Source organism: Chiloscyllium punctatum, chromosome 32 (genome assembly GCF_047496795.1).
Source record: "Chiloscyllium punctatum isolate Juve2018m chromosome 32, sChiPun1.3, whole genome shotgun sequence".
NCBI classification, from domain to species: Eukaryota; Metazoa; Chordata; class Chondrichthyes; order Orectolobiformes; family Hemiscylliidae; genus Chiloscyllium; species Chiloscyllium punctatum.
In genome coordinates, this window is record NC_092770.1 from 45,053,269 (window position 1) to 45,070,784 (window position 17,516).

The window sequence follows — 17,516 nt, forward strand, 5'->3', positions numbered from 1 at the left end:
TGATCCACAAGGAAAATATCACATTTTCTTTTCTTACACCCCTATCCTCTGGTCCTGCTGCTGCCTAGCAACCAGCTTTTACTGCAAGGTTTAATTTTAGATTAGATTAGATTACTTACAGTGTGGAAACAGGCCCTTCAGCCCAACAAGTCCACACCGACCCACCAAAGCGCAACCCACCCATACCCCTACATTTACCCCTTTACCTAACACTACGGGCAATTTAGCATGGCCAATTCACCTGACCTGCACATCTTTGGACTGTGGGAGGAAACTGGAGCACCCGGAGGAAACCCACGCAGACACGGGGAGAACATGCAAACCCCACACAGTCAGTCGCCTGAGTCAGGAATTGAACCCGGGTCTCTGGCGCTGTGAGGCAGCAGTGCTAACCACTGTGCCACCATGCCGCGCACACCTGGAGTTAAAAATCACATTCTATTTATATCACAGAATCCCAAATCAGTTCCTTGGCTGCCTGCAACCAGTTACCACACTCAAAAGTTAAAATGATGATTATTGGGACCATGATTCTAACTCCTTTTCTAATGTGTGTATACTTTACCCACGAGAATTGTAGCTGCTCAAGATGTCAACTCATCACCATCTTTGAATGAATGGGCAATCAATGCTGGACAACTTTAAAAAAGGGAGATTAGATTCTGTCCTTATCTCAAACCACACCAGTATTGTTCTCATCGGTTAATGGATTTAAAAACTGGCTTTAATTTGTTTGAATGGCATAAAACAGAAAGTGCTGGAGAAACTCAGTAAGTTGATCAATGTCTGTACAGAAAGAAACAAAGTTAATATTTTGAGTGCAAAGATTGTATTATGTGTCTCTCTTCACACGTGCTGCCAGACCTGCTCAGTTTCTTCAACCCTTTCTGCTTTTATTTCAGATTTCGAGCATCTGAGGTGTCTTGCTTTTATTTTTTATGGTATACCTTACTGGATGGATGTATTGATCCAAACAAGTTAACACCTGCATCAAATGGGCAAATCATGTTACATGAATACCAAACAATAAAATTTCACTAAGTAAAAGTTCTGACTAGAAATGACGACCATCCTTTTTATACTTATGTAATAATAGCTCTTTTTCATATTATAGTTCAAGACAGTGTTGCCAGGATCATCACAATAATTTTGTACAATATAGGAAAAACTATAGCAAATATCCCCAAAGGCAATCAACCTAGACAGTTATCAGCAACAGTCATATATTCAATTACATCGTTATATTATTAAAGTTTAGAAAATGTAAGAGTGGCCCAGCACTTTTCCCAAAAAAAACTTAAATATCCAAAGCAAAAATATTTGAAAAACATTATTTCTAATATTCAAACTTGATAATAAAAAATATCCACCGCCAGGGTGAAGTAATCAGCAGATATGCTGCTTGGTCTAAGACCAGCTTTGACGATCCAGCACAGCACATGGAACTATTCATGGTTTATAAATCTTTGGGCAATTGCCACGCCCAGCATGACAGCCACTAGAATTCCAAACAGCCACTTCAGGTTGGCATTCTCAATGGACAAGGCAGTGGTCTGTAAAACAAGAGAGAAAGAAAAACAATCTACAGTCACCAAAGCATCTGCTACAAGCCACAGCCTCTGGTGTTAGGATTATGCAGCAGGTGTTAATAAAACACCAGTGAGCAATTGCTCTACTTAAATTTCAATATGGTTTCTAGTTAAACAGGGAAGGAGGGAATGTTTGATCTGGTTTTTGGAAAGGAAAGAAATATGAGCAGGTAATGCAAACAATGTGAGAATATTAGCAAAGAGTGGTCATAACACAAATCATAAACACAGATATAAATGTTGAAAAGTAGATGGAATAATCAGACGGAATGGCATTTGATAGTTTTTAAAAAAAGCTAATCTCAACAAATTGAAACAGAATAAGTTCAGGAAAATTTGAAAGAAAAATTAAGTCTGTTAGGACATGAAGTACTGCATTTACGGTAAAGATTGCAGAAACTGATGATAAAGGAAACTGTAATTTATTGCAAAGGCAAAAGTCCTTTCTGTAAAGGCTTCATGAGAAAAGGATTTGATTATTTATCTAATTGTTATTTGTTATGTCTTTAGTGTGAGCCACTAGCCAAATAGCAATAGAGACTGCTGCATGTCTCCGTAACAGTGACTAAATTTCACTGGCTGTCAGGTACTATGGAATGTCCAAAGGCTATGAGAGGTGCAAGTTCGTTTTTCTTTCTGTGATAATAGCATGAAAACAAGGTATGTGACTGGTAAACCAGTAAAATTTGCTTTTATTATACAAAAGAAATTGCAATTTTTTTGCCTCTGTTAATCATATTAAAATGTTTAAACACTGTAGTTTATTTGGAAACCTGTTGGACCATAACCTGGTGTTGTGTGATTTTTAACTTTGTCCACCCCAGTCCAACACCGGCTCCTCCAAATCATGACTGTAATTAGAGGCAGGGTTCATTTCAACTTTGTATTCTACTATCATTTTACTGCAGAAATGCCTCATATAATGTACACACATACACAAAGTCTGGATGTAGGGTACATTAGGAGACAGTGAGGACTGCAGATGCTGGAGAAGTCAGAGTCGACAAAGTGAGATGCTGGAAAAAGTATCGCAGGTCAGACAGCATCTGAGCAACAAGAGAGTCAATGTTCCGGGCTTAACCCTTCACCAGGACTGGGGGGTTTGGAGCGAGCCCATGTAGTGTACATTGCCAAGCTGTTTACCTGACACAGCATTTAATGTAATTATGGTGATCAAAATTTAAAGAAGTACAGGATCATAAACACACTAATAAAACAGAATCACAATAGAAATGGAGCTAAATTCCACTGACACCTCAGAGTACCACATTGTGAATTGTGGGAAAGGAATTCAAAAATTTAATAACTCAATAGGCCTCAGGATTTCAAACATTAGTATCCACAACATAACTGTTAATATTACACTTAAGTACAAATGCTGCTAAAACAGTAGAGGCTTCTCTTTTCATGTGCTGAATTACACTTATTCAATATTGATTAAATGACTTCCAAGTCAATTTGTTTTGACAAAATAAAGAATATTTCAGTTCTTGTAGAGTCATAAGTCAAACTCGTCCATGATGACCAGATATCTGAGATAAATCTAATCCCATTTGCCACACTTGGCCCATATCTCTCTAAACCCTTCCTATTCATATACCCATCCAGATGCCTTTTAAATGTTGCAATTGTACCAGCCTCCACCACTTCCTCTGGCAGCTCATTCCATACACACACCACCCTCTGTGTGAAAACATTACCCCTTAGGTCCCTTTTAAAGCCTTCCCCTCTCACCTTAAACCTATGCTCTCTAGTTCTAGACTCCCCCAACCCCAGGGAAAAGACTTTGTCTATTTATCTGATCCATGCCCCTCATGATTTTATAAACCTCAATATTGTCACCCCTCAGCCTCCCACACTCTAGAGAAAATGGGGTATATTTTATTTTGCTTGCCCTTAACCATAATGGATAAGCTGGGTACAGGTCACAGAGAAAGATGTTTTAAAAAATGACTTGCCAGATAGCGCATAAGTCTAATGTGAAGGTGAGTAAAATAATAGATTCTGGGAAAAAAAGCAATAATGGAAATTGTTTGAATGTGTAGTTAAACAGAGACTCCTTTACTCTTCGAGTTTAAATCATGTAGCTTTTCCAATTCTGCTGCTTCCCTTTCAAATGCAAGTCCCCCTTCTACAAATTATAAATATAAATACAAATATTCTAATATGTGAGATCACTACACCTTCAGCAATGCAAATGAAACATTTGTGTTTGGCAGGATTTCTTCAAATCCACCCCTTATAAATTCAACTAAAATTAATATTTCCTGCGTAATTTTATAACACACTGTCTTCTGGCTTTGTTTAATTCTGAATTTCTCGACTTAGAATAAAGTAGCTGATAAAGATGAAGGGCAATGAGTTGAAACATTTTGAACGTGACATAATCCACTCAGATCAACATTCCCATCACACCACATATATACTTACCCAGCCACCTTGTTCAATAATCCATTGAGCAACTTGGTTCTTTGCAATAATCTTTGCAACAGATTTTGTAGCTTTGCCAAAACACCCCATAACTGCTCTCCGATAGACGTAAGTCACCATTTTGTAGCTGAGACTCAGCAGAGCTATTGTTTGGGTCCAGTTGATTCCATTGTCATATAACCTGTGTTGTAGGAATTGATACACTTTTAACACAAAAACACTGTTACAGTTGATTAGTTAGCATTACATAATCTTTTTTCAATTTTTTTTACATCTCCTAGTTATAAACTAACACAATATTCATTTTAAAAATATTTTCAAAGTTTACTTTAATCTTTCATGTTTCTTCCTTTCATTGACCAGATACTTTTATTCTTTCCCTCAGTCTCCCTGTTCCTTATTTGTTCTGAGAGGATAGCTAAAGGTTTGATTGATCACCTTCTCTGCAGTCAGTTCTCAAACAAAAGACTAGATAAATGTTACCATTCCTGTGCAAACCAAGAACTTGAAAGAACCAACCTATGCAAAACAAATCACCAAACAAGATTTAACTTTTGAAAGTTTTTTAATGTTAAACTCAAATAAAAACCAAAATAAATTAAACATGAACTGACAAAATAAAATACACTCAATAGAAACCATGAATAATACATTAGATAGCTGGATCCAGAGAGAAAAAATATCACGATTTGTCAGGAAGCCCTGTTAGGACACATGATCGTATGTGCCATCCTAAAGTAATTCATAATTCTATTGTCCTTTGTGTTACTGTTCGTAACACAAGATTTGATCATTTAGTAGCCCCTGACAACAGCTTCACTCCATCAGAGTTCTATGACAACAATTATCACTAAAAAGGCACATCCTTGCTGAAGTTCCTTCACTATATCCACAACAGTTCTGATGACATAACTTACCCAGAGGTCCCTTCATCCAACCGCTCTAACATCTCATAATATAGTATGATCAGCTCTGGTTTAAAAAACATTCACTCCTCTGACGCCTGGCGTACTCATACAGCTGGATTAGTGGTGCTGGAAGAGCACAGCAGTTCAGGCAGCATCCAACGAGCAGCGAAATCAACGTTTCGGGCAAAAGCCTGAACTGCTGTGCTCTTCCAGCACCACTAATCCAGTATTTGATTTTCAGCATCTTCAGTCATTGTTTTTACCGTACTCATACAGCTCTCAACCTCCATATCAACTGGCACCTGCTGCAAACTGATCTCTGAGAACCTTGTGTTTCTTTACGCAAGATCACAGCCCAAATCAGGATTCTGGCCTTTATCTGGTTCTAATTTTCACAGAAACCTGTACCACAGGCTGCTTCTCAGAATTCTGATGTCATTGCCAGAATATTTGTTTGATAATTCTACCCAACCACAACAAAACCTGGAGATTGAAGTTTCTGCTTAAATTAGTGAATGTAGTACAGGAGCTTAGTATTGGGACTATTCTGCTGGTGACCTGGATACCAGAACTTGTAACAAATAGAGTTCAGATAAACCACTGCTACTTATTAGATTTATACAGCAAATCTGGACAACATAGTTAGAAACTTACCTTTCAGCAACTCTACAGAAGGGCTCATATCCATTTTCAGATGGGAGAAAAAGGTATGCTTGCACACCTTGAAATTCTCTGTTCTTTTGATGATTAAGTTCATCTCCAATGATTGCCAGCTGACGTCCTATTTCTATACTGGAACTATGAAGGTAATATTAAATGTTATACTATGTTAACTAAAATAAGAAACTTTACATTCTCATGACCAGAAGCAAAATTCATTGACAAATCTATCTAACTCGATTTAGCTTCCTCCAATTTTTCTTCTGCGATTTACTGTCCTTCTGTGGCTATTGGTCCACCACCACAGGTAGACTTCAAACAACTCAGAATGTTTGTCCCTGCTGGCAATTTACTCCTTAGTAACGTAGGAATAACTAACAGAACAGAACAGTTTACCTGAAAATGGCACCCACCTCAAGTCCCACACTTATCCACAGGCAAAAAAAGAATTTCAACCTCAGACGTTAATCATTAGTTGTTATCTATAATTTTTACATCCAAATCACTGAAGTTTGTGTCATGTTCTAAATGTCAATGCCTTTTAGATGCTTGTACAGTCAACGTTGGAATTGAGATCACAAAATATTTTAAAAATGTTAAAACAGACACAAAGGTGGTGATAATGTTGGGGCAACTTTAACTACCAAAGCATTGTTCCAAAGGAGGGTAAACAGCTAAACATTTGACTCAGAAACCCAAATGACTTCAATGACAAATAGTTTTAACAGGTGGGATCAGGGATAGGTAATGGGGGGGTGGGGGGTGGAGGAACAGTGTTGTTAGTCATTAGGTACATCAAAAGGCAACATTCATTTCTGCAGTAATTTTGTTCTTATACATAGTTGGCCTGTTTCCCTGGGAGTCAGGGTACCTGGCAGGTGCAAGGAGCAAGAAGGGCTGAAGTTCCTATGTCAGCCTTGGTTGCAGACCAAGAGGAGATGGAATGATTCCTCTAGGCTGCGAGGAGCTTATCAGTAAACCGCCCATCACAGCCAGTGCTCCAGTCAGCAATTGGACCTCCTCATCCATCACCACCAAGGGCCACTGCCATCCTCACACTGAGCTTAGCAACCATCTAACCTCTTGTGTGAGAATACCTACCTTCTTCCCCATTATCCCTCCTACTCTGAACTGGGTCTGCCTGCTCACACTCAAGCTCAGTTGCACCCTTATGCCACAGTATCTCCAGCTAACAAGCAGCCAGCCTGTCAATAAAGCTGACTATGGACGCTATCAGATGGGAGTTGGGAAGTACAGATTGGAAGCAATTGTTCCACAGAAAGGGCACATTGGACATGTACAAAATGTTTAAGGAGCAGTTGTTGCGAGTGATGCATAAATTTGTTCTCTGAGACAGGCAAGAAGGGGTAAGATTAAAGAGCCTTGGATGACGAGAACAGAGCTTCTCGTCAAAAGGAAGAAGGCAGCTTACGTAAGGAGGAGGTAGCAAGGATCTAGCACAGTTTCAGAGGATTACAGGCTTGCTAAAAAGGAGCTCAGAAATGGAATGAGGAGAGCCAGGAGGGGGCAGGAAAAAGGCTTCGCGGGAAGGATGAGGGAGAACCAAAAGGCATTTTACTCATATGTGAGGAATAAGAGAATGATCAGGGAGAAGGTAGGGCCAGTCAGGGATCGCATAGGGAATTTGTGCATGGAATCTGAGCAGATAGGGCTTCGGTTTTCACTAAGGAAAGAAACCTTGTTGTGAATGAGAACTTTTGAGGAGCCGGGAAACAGGTTTGAACGGATCGAGATTGAGGAAGTTGATGTGCTGGAAATTTTGACAAACATGAAGGTTGGTAAGTCCCCAGGGCCAGACCAGATTTATCCTAGGTTGCTCCCGGAAGCGGGAAAGGAGGTAGCTAAGCCGCTGGCGAAGATCTTTGCTTCCTCACTCTCTACGGGAGTCGTACCAGCAGATTGGAGGGAGGTGAATGTGTTCCGCTTTTCAAGAAGGGTAATAGGGAAATCCCTGGCAATTACAAACCAGTCAGTCTTATGTCTGTGGTCAGCAAAGTTCTGGAAATAATTCTGAGGGGTAGGATTTATGACTATTCGGAAAAGCATATGTGATTAAAAGCAGTCAACATGGCTTTGTGAGGGGAAGGTCATGCCTCACAAATCTTATTGAGTTCCTTGAGGAGGCAACAAGACAGATAGACGAAGGTCGAGCAGTGGATGTGGTGTATATGGACTTCAGTAAGGCATTTGATAAGGTTCCCCATGGTAGACTCATTCATGAAGTCTGGAGGTATGGGATACAGGGGGATTTGGCTCTCTGGATTCAGAATTGGTTGGCTGACAGAAGGCAGAGAGTGGTTGTAGATGGAAAGAATTCTGCCTGAAAGAAAGTGGTGAGTGGTGTCCTGCAGGGCTTTGTTCTTGGGCCTCTGCTGTTTGTAGTTTTAATAAATGACTTGGATGAGGAGGTTGAGGGGTGGGTTAGTAAATTCACCAATGATACAAAGGTTGGAGATGCTGTTGATAGTATTGAGGGCTGTTGTGACATTGACAGGATGCAGAACTGGGCTGAGAAATGGCAGATGGAGTTCAACCTGGATAAATGAGAAGTGATGCATTTTGGAAGGTCGAACTTGAATGCTGAATATAGGATTAAAGACAGGATTCTTGGCAGTGTGGAGGAACAGCGGGATCTTGGTACTCAAGTGCGCAGATCCCTCAAAATTGCCACCCAAGTGGATAGGGTTGTTAAGAATGCAAATGGTGTTTTGGCTTTCATTAACAGGGGGGAATGAGCTTAAGAGCCGTGAGGCTTTGTTGCAGCTCTACAAGACCCTGGTGAGACCACACTTGGAATATGGTGTCCAGTTCTGGTTGCCCTATTATAGGAAAAATACAGAGGCTTTGGAGAGGGTGCAAAGAAGGTTAACCAGGATGCTGCCTGGGCTGGTAAGCTTGTCTTATGAAGAGAGGTTGACTAACCCCGAACTTTTCTCTCTGGAGAGAAGGAGGAAGAGAGGTGACCTGATCAAGGTACACAGGGTAATGAGAGGCATGAATAGAGTCAATAGCCAGAGATCTTTCCCCAGGGCAGGATTGACTGCCATGAGGGGTCAGTTTTAAGGTGTTAGGAGGAAGGTATAGAGGAGATGTCAGAGGTAGGTTCTTTACACGAGAATTGTGAATGCATGGAATGCACTACCAGCGGTGGTGGTGGAAGCAGAGTCATTAGGGATATTTAAGTGCCTGCTGGACATGGACATGGACAGCACTGAACTGACGGGTGCATAGGTTAGGTTATTTTCTTTTAGATTAGGATTAATCCTTGGCATATCATTGTGGGCTGAAGGGCCTGTTCTGTGCTGTACTTTTGTATGTTCTATGGACACAAACCCTATATTAAAAAATGTTGAAAGGTGTCCTACAGTTAAAAAGTGCAGGAAGCCCATACTTTTGTGTCTACCAATCTCAAAACAGACCCATTTTTATTTTTCAAATCAACCTGTTCAGAGCTGCTATTACACATTTCTGGAGGAGATGGAATTTGAACTGGAGCCTACTGGTCAAGAAGTAGGGACACTATCATTGTGCCACAACAGCCCTCAAAACTGCTCCCTTCTTTAGCTCCCTCCTTGAATCCAAACTTAATTATCAAACCCTTCAAGTCAGTTGATTTCCCTGATTTGCACGGTTTGACATTTAATTGTCTGTGCCTGAAACTTGAATTACACATTAGAACTTAGGGTTGTGTGCAATATTTTAATTGTAAACATCAACATTTTAAATGTTTATGGAAGGTTACCAGAAATAGTTTTTTGTAATCTGGTGAACTGGATTTTTGCTGAAGGATAATCTGGGGATAATTTGCTGCTGGATTACAGATCCTTCATCTCAGCTGTGCCTGAGCTGACCAGAAAACAGCACAACCAATTAATTTTCCACTTAGATATGACTTTTATATTCAGCAGGTCTGGCAGCATCTGTGGCAACAATGCCGAATTAATATGTCAAGTCCAGTAACCCTTCTGAAAGAGGACTCAAACCATTAATTCTGTGCAGACTCCACAGATGCTGCCAAGCCTGCTGAGTTTTCATTGGTTTTTATTTCAGATTTCCAGCATCTGCAGTCCTTTATTTTATTTTACTTTTATATTTGTTCTTTTCATCCAAAATTGGAGTGGCATCTTCAGAAGAATAATTATTAAACAATTATTATTGCCATTTATTAAACAATTTTGTCATGTGTATATTGTATTCATTTTGGCTATCGTTCTAATTTCTTAGCTAGGAATGCAAAATGATTGTTGTTCATGGAAATAGAATGAATATAGACTTGAAATACTAATAATTACAGTATTTCTTAACAACTAGACCCATCTCTCTGTACATAAGAAACTAAAGTACTTTTGTATTTAAGCACTGAATCACATATCACATACCTGGGGTTTGTCTGGTTTGTGGTTTCTGGCAGATCAGGCACAATCATTCCATTTTCTGTACTCTCTTCCATCTCACTTTGATTTTGGTAGTATACAGTGCTCTGTAAGAGATTTTCTGCTTCATTCACTTTGCCCTGCTCTGTGTGGAAAATAAAACAAGCAAAAACGGAACAATTCAGGTGGGAACATTAAATAATGGACAAGTATTTTAGTGCACAACTAAAACCTGAAATTATTTTATGTGTCACCCTGCCTTTAATGTACTGAGGAATATCTTCTAGACCTAGAAGATAAGACTGAGCACTGAAAACTTTACATATTACTGGAACAACCAAATCCACATTATCATTTAGTATTATCTCATTAGCTATTCTTAGTGAACTAAGTAAATTGGACCTAATGATCGGTGCTCAAGTTAATTCAGGAAATGGGTAAATGAAGCAAGTACATATTTTAGAAGGTTACCATATGTCGATTTTTAATATTTTTCAGGCAGGTTAAAAATCTTAAATCCAAAAATCTGATTGATGGTTGATACTGAAAACATCAAGATGCAGCTTCACTTATATAACTTAATTGAGGATTGCACTATTTGGCATCGCTAAACACCCACTGTGGGACAGGCACAGGGTGGGCACAGGGTGGGCAATGATATAAAGGTTGGTGTGTCTCCAAAGTCCAAAGAAAGTTTATGAGCCTCAAGGAGAAGAACCATCCACACCCATCACTATTCAAGCAATCAATTCTTCTCCCTGCTTCCTGCTGGGAAAGTTCCCTAGCATTGGGAATGTGACAGAGAGCCATCCTAACAAAGTTCTTTGCTCACAACCCCAGGCCCAGAAACATTTCATTGTTGCCTCCCAGGTGTATTCTTCAATTTGACACTTTCCCTGTTCACAATGATCCCAGATTCCCTGTAGAAGGTTTTTTTTTAGACTTTCTGGTAAGTGACACTTCAAAAGCCCACATAAAAACGGTGAAATTGTACATGCAATGAAAAACCAGTACTGCTTGTTTCCCAAGAACAGGTGAAATCCAGGGCATTATGATTCCAAATAAAAACTTGATTTGGTGGGCGCTGAGAGGATCTTTTGCCCTACGTGGCTAGGGCCAGAGACACAGTTTAAAATAGATTAACATTTAAGTTGCAGGTGAGATTTCTTTTCCTCTGAGAAAATTGCTAGTGTGTGACTTCTCTTTCCCAGTAGAGGCTCCAGGCTGAATGGTCTACTCTACTATCCAACAATGATACATACAAATCACCATACAAGAGGTTGGCATCACCTGGTGTAAGAGTGATAAATGACTTTTGACTATCAGAAGAAAGGTCACTCTACTACTGACATTCCTGAGCAGTCAGATGTATGATCTACAAGATGCACAGTAGAAATTTGCCAAATATTGTTAGACAACACCTTCCAAAAACATGCCCACTACCATTTCAAAGAAAAGGGCAGTAGATACATGGGAACACCACCTTCAAGTTCCTATCAAAGCCACTCATCATCTTGACTTGGAAATGTATCATTGTTCCTTCACTGTCACTGGGTCAAAATTCTGGAATTCCCTCCTTAGCAACATTGAAAGTATACTGACAGCAAATGGACTGCACTGGTTGAAGAAGGTAGCTCACCTGCTCAAGAGCAACTCGGGACTGGCATTAGATGCTGGTCTAGCTTGAATGCCCACAAATAAAAGGAAAATGTTATTCATGGATGTTAGAATATAATTTTATATATATTTCGTAAATTGCAGTGATGCTCTAATTTTATACAAGCAGGTTTATAGCTGCCTCGTTCAAAAGATGGAAACTTGTGTCTTTATTCTCTTAGTAAGAGACTGGGATCCCACTTAGTCAATAAAGGTACTGGTCCAAAGCAAGATCATAACATAAATTTATTTGTATAGTCCAGGATCATAATACCTGTGACTCCGCTTTCAAGGAACTATGAACCTGTACTCCAATGTCTCTTTGTTCAGCAACACTCCCCAGGACCTTACCATTAAATGTTTAAGTCCTGCCCTGATTTGCCTTTCCAAAATGCAGCACCTCATATTTATCTAAATTAAACTCCATCTGCCACTCCTCAGCCCATTGGCCCATCTGATCAAGATCCCATTGTAATCTGAGCTGACCTTCTTTGCTGTCCACTACACCTTCAATCTGCAAACTTACTAACCATATCTCCTCTGATCACATTCAAGTCATTTAAATAAATGACAAAAAGAGGTGGACCCAGCAGCAACCTTTGTGGCACACCCCTGGTCACAGGCATAGAGTAGGGGGGTGGCTGTGGGTGAGACGTTCTTTGGAGGTTCGGTGTGGACTCAGTGGGACAAATGGCCTGCTTCCACAGGTTCTATGATTTATTGCAACATGTCTCAGTGACACAGCAGACAATGTTAAACTGTTTAGTAGAATATAAACAGAACAAGGCCTACTGGAATTTACATAACAAACCTCTTCCCTCTAGGCAAGAGCAACGGCAACAGATGCAAAGTCAAATGAACACACATTTTATGTTTAAATGATAGGTAAAACAGCCCCGATTATTATACTAACTGCCAGTTTTCTGATCTTTTCTTCACAAACTTTCATTTCTTTTTATGAAGCTCCTACCCAACAGAGAAAATTTGTTACTATCTCTGCACTGAGTTTGGTGGCCAGCTGGGATTGAGCTGTACTTAATCAGGTGGGAGGTCAGAGGGTGGGGACCATTCTGGTTTCCCAGCTCCAGCTTGGTCTAGTTCCTGGCAGAAAAGTCTTTGGAAAACCTGACAATTCCACTGCCAAGTGCGGAATTAGAGAAACCAACCCTCATGGGGCTGCTTACCAGCTCTGCGGGAGATCCCTTGTTCAGAGTTACTCAGTGTCTAATGGAGGGACCCGGTATCAGCAAGGGGTAGCCAACAAGAACCATGCACTTGCATTTGCTGTCACGTCCCCAACAAATGACTCCCCTGCAATAAGCACCTTGCAAACTAGTTTCTGTCATCAATGATCTTTGTGCTGAATGCTGACTTTTGGGTGATGGTTCTTCCAACAATAGCCAGTGGTACTGCTATTCAATCACGGAATGATGGATGTTTTATGGCACAGAAGGAGTCCACTCAGCCCATCATGCCGCTACAGACTGTCAAACAAACATTATGGCATAGTGTCATTCGCCTGCATTTCCAAGTTGAACATTACTGAAATTTGAGCTATCATCCAAAGCCCTCAGAAATAGCGTAACATTCTCCCTGTGTCTGCGTGGGTTTCCTCCGGGTGCTCCGATTTCCTCCCACAGTCCAAAAATGTGCAGGTCAGGTAAATTGGCCATGCTAAATTGCCCGTAGTGTTAGGTGAAGGGGTAAATGTAGGAGAATAGGTCTGGGTGGGTTGCTCTTTGGAGGGTCAGTGTTGGGCCAAAGGGTCTGTTTCCACACTGTAAGTAATCTAAACTTAAACTTAAATAGGATGCATGACTTTACTTCCACTATATTTTGAGGAAGTACATTTCAGACCACTCATTGTGAGAATAATCTTTTACTTTGATCACATTTTCTATGTTTGAAAATCACTTTAAAATTTGTGGCCTCTTATGAATAGGAATGGGTTCTCCCTATTGCCCTACTCAGACCTCTCAGGATTTAGAAAACTTTTATCAGAAGTCCTTTTAACCAGATGTACAAAGGGAATAGGCCCAACCCCTCCAATCCATCCTCATAACTGAAGTTTCTCTAATTACCTGGAATCATCTCTATTATTCTCTTCTGCAATGGTGGCTCAGTGGTTAGCACTGCTGCCTCATAGTGCCAGGGACCTGGGTTCAAATCCAGCCTCGGCGACTGTCTGTGTGGAGTTTGCACATTCTCCCCATGTCTGCGTGAGTTTCCTCTGGGTGCTCCTGTTTCCTCCCACAATCCAAAGATGTGCGGATCAGGTGAATTGCCCATAGTGATAGGTGCATTATATGGAGTAGAGGAATGGGTCTAGGTGGGTTACTCTTCGGAGGGTCGGTGTGGACTTGTTAGACCGAAGGGCCTGTTTCCACACTGTAGGGAATCTAATCTAATAATGTAGCAACCAGAATTGTACACAATACTCCAGCCAAAGTCTATTAAGTGCAATACATATGTTCAGCAAAACCTCCTTGCTCTTCTACCCTATGCCCCTATTTAAAAATTATGGAGAGGCATTGGTGTAGTAGTATTATCACTACACTTAAATGCAGAGACCCAGATAATGTTTTGAGGACCAAGGTTCAAATCCCACACAGATGGTGGAACTTGAATTCAATAAAGGAGTTATTGAAGCCATTGTCAGGAAAACCCATCTGGTTCACTAGTAACCTTTAGGGAAGGAAACTGCCATTCTTAACTGGTCTGAACATATTGACTCTTAACTGCCCTCTGAAAGCCATTCAGTAACAATCGCTAGAAAGTCTCAAAAAAAACAATGATACCAGAAGGACCACATAACACTCACATATTCACTGGAAACAACAACATATTGCATTGGGAGTCCTCAATATTGATTGTGAACTTGTGAATTCTCACGGCATCAGGTCAAATTGGGCAAGGAAACCTCCTGCTGCAGATCGTGTATCACACCACCTCCCACCTGAGGTGATGCACGTTATGACACAGAGACAGCCAGCATGACTAAATCAGACTAGATATGCAAAGTCATGACATTAAAATATCTGATGACCCTCAAAATTGTTCAGTTGTTCATAACCAGAATTTACAAATAACCGATCTTGGACCAAGTTTATAAACCAAGTTCATAATTCAAGCAAAGATTAACAATTTATTATTAATAATGTAAACTTTAGCAGAATATAGATAGACATTTATTAGAATGCCTAGTGGTTATGATCTAAGCCCAATCTTCTTGATCATCAACCCCTATTCTCTCACTGATAGACAGATACACAAGACACAGTTAAGGGATGAATTTTTAAAAATAAATCGTGGGTTGCCAGTTAGATAACTGTTTCAATGATGAATGAAATTCGATGGCTTATATTACAGGCATGCAGGATTATATCTTGCTCGAATTCCAAAGTCATTGGCCAATACAAACAGCGTCTGCAGTCTTCCAGAAACTTTTTCTTATTTCTTACAGACTGGGGTTCTTTTTTCAGCACTTTCAGCTCATCGATAACTGAAGAGTAACTAGAGAGAGAGCAAAATAAAAATAAGCCCTGCAGCTTCCAAAGTAACAATGCCTCTTGCCCAAAAACCAAGTCCAAACCAGTTTACCTCTTGGTCTCTCATTCGTTTTCAACATGCACCACAGTCACCTGACTAGTATTGGTCCTCCCTTGATTGATCAATTCAAGATCTAACCATCTACCTGTCCCTGAGCAGAATGACATCTCAAAGTCAGTTCCATCTATAGTGTTCTTAAAGAAGGACTTAACCTGAGAGAAGTACTTTTCAAGCCAGTTCCCACCAGAAAATGTCAGTCTTTTGTTCTCTCCTTTTTTAAAAACAAGTTACTGTTCCAAGTACAATTCTCAACCACCACGTTCAGCTCCAAATCAAAAATGAGAAGAAAATATAAAGAAAAATAATCATGGTCTCAAAATGAATCCATGCTCATCCATGTTGAACAACATTTGTAGGAAGCACAGATGATGGCAAGTGGACAGAATGTACTCTGGCTGGGGGAATTCAATATCTACCACCAAGAGCGGCTCAGCAGCAACTACTGATTGAGCTGGTCAGGTCCACAAGGACAGTCTTACTAGACTGGGTCAGTGACAGGTGATGAGGGATCAATCAAGATGGCAATATATACCTGACCTCATCCTTATCAATCTGTCTGCTGCAGATGCACCTGTCTATGACAGTATCAGTAAGTATGTCCACCACATAGTCCTTGTGAAGACAAAATCCCACCTTCACATTGAGAATACTTTATATCACGTTGTGTGTCACTACTTCTGTGCTAAATGGGATAGTGTTCACAGATCTAACAACTCAAGACTGAGCATCCATGAGTGCTGTGGGCTATAAGAAGCAGCAACAGAATCGTACTCCAACACAATCTGCAACCTCATGCCTGGCATGTCCCGTTCTAGCATAGCCATCAAGGCAGGAGATCAACCCTAACTCAACAAAGAGTGCAGGAGAGTACAGCAAAGACTATGGGGACTGGCAAAATTCCAGCAATAGTACTGAAGACATGTGTTCCACAACATGCCTCATTCCTAGCCAAGCTGTTACAGTACGGCTACAACATTGGCATCTGCCCGGCAAGGTGAAATATTGCCTGGGTATGTCCTATATACAAAAAGTAGAACAAATCCAACCCGGCAAGTTATCACCCCGTCAGCCTGCTCTCAATCATCAGGAAATAAATGGGAGATGTCATCAACACAGCCATCAAGCAACACTTGCTCAGCCATAACTTGCTCACTGATGCCCAGTTTTGGTTCCATCCAGGCCACAGTTCCTGACCTCATTACAGCCTTACTTCAAACATTGATAAAACAGCTAAATTCAAGAGGTGAGGTGAAAGATTGCCCTTGACATCAAAGCTATATGTGACCTAGCAAAACTAGAGTCCACGGAAATTAGGAGGAAAACTGTCCACTGGTTGGAGTCATACCTGGCACAAAGAAAGATGGTTGTGGTTGTTGAAGGCCATTCATCTCAGCTCCAGAAAACACTTCAGGAGTTTGTCAGGGTAGTGTCCAAAGACTAACCTGTTTCATCAACTCTTTCCCTCTATCATAAGATCAGAAGTGGGGATGTTCACTGATGATTGCACAATGTTTGGCACCATTCGCAACTCATCAAATAATGAAGCAGTCCATGAACAAATGTAGCAAAACCTGGACAATTCCAGGCTTGGGCTGAAATGTGGCAAGTAACATTTGTGGCACACAAGTGCCAGGCAATGATCATGACCAACAAGAGAGAATTTAACCATCACTCCTTGTCATTCAGTGGCATTACCATCTCTATTAACATTCTAGGGGTTACCATTGACCAGAAACTGAATTGGACTAGCCATATAACACAGTGGCTGCAAAAGCAAGTCAAAAGCTAGGGATCCTGCAGTGCATAATTCACCACCTGACTCGCCAAAGCTTGTGCAGCATCTACAAGGCACAAGTCAGCAGTGTGATGGAATATTCCCCAGTAAGGAGTGCCGCTCTAATACTCGAGCAGCTTGACATCATTCAGGGCACAGCAGGCCACCTGGCTGGCACCACATCTACAAACGTATACCATATATAAGATGCACTACAGAAATTCACTAAGGCTCCTTAGACAGCGCCTTCCAAATCTATGACTATTACCATCTAATAGGACAAGGGAAATGGATGCATGGGGACACACCACCTGCAAGTTCCTCTCCAAGCCATTCACCATCCTAATTTGGAAAGATATCACAGTTTCTTCAGTGTCATTAGGTTTACATCCTTAAATCCATCGTTGTGTCAGGTCCAGCAGCAAGGCCTGAGTCAGGAACAGAGGAAAGGAGGTGGGTCAGGATCGGGGAGGTAAGGTTGGCTCTAGGTGTTCGG

General features: G+C 40.7%; 1 protein-coding gene across 1 annotated transcript in view; it reads right to left on the reverse strand.

Annotated features, from left to right (window-relative positions):
• Positions 1-273: 273 nt before the first annotated feature.
• The window catches only part of LOC140457801 (bcl-2 homologous antagonist/killer-like), a 35,140-nt gene continuing 17,897 nt past the window's right edge, over positions 274-17,516 (reverse strand). The window contains exons 2-5 of the mRNA XM_072551421.1: positions 9,988-10,126; positions 5,582-5,725; positions 4,020-4,200; positions 274-1,553 (exon numbers count right to left, since the gene is read on the reverse strand). Coding sequence (XP_072407522.1) covers positions 1,446-1,553; positions 4,020-4,200; positions 5,582-5,725; positions 9,988-10,126 — 572 coding nt within the window. The 3' untranslated portion in view covers positions 274-1,445. The remainder of the gene's footprint in view (positions 1,554-4,019; positions 4,201-5,581; positions 5,726-9,987; positions 10,127-17,516) is intronic.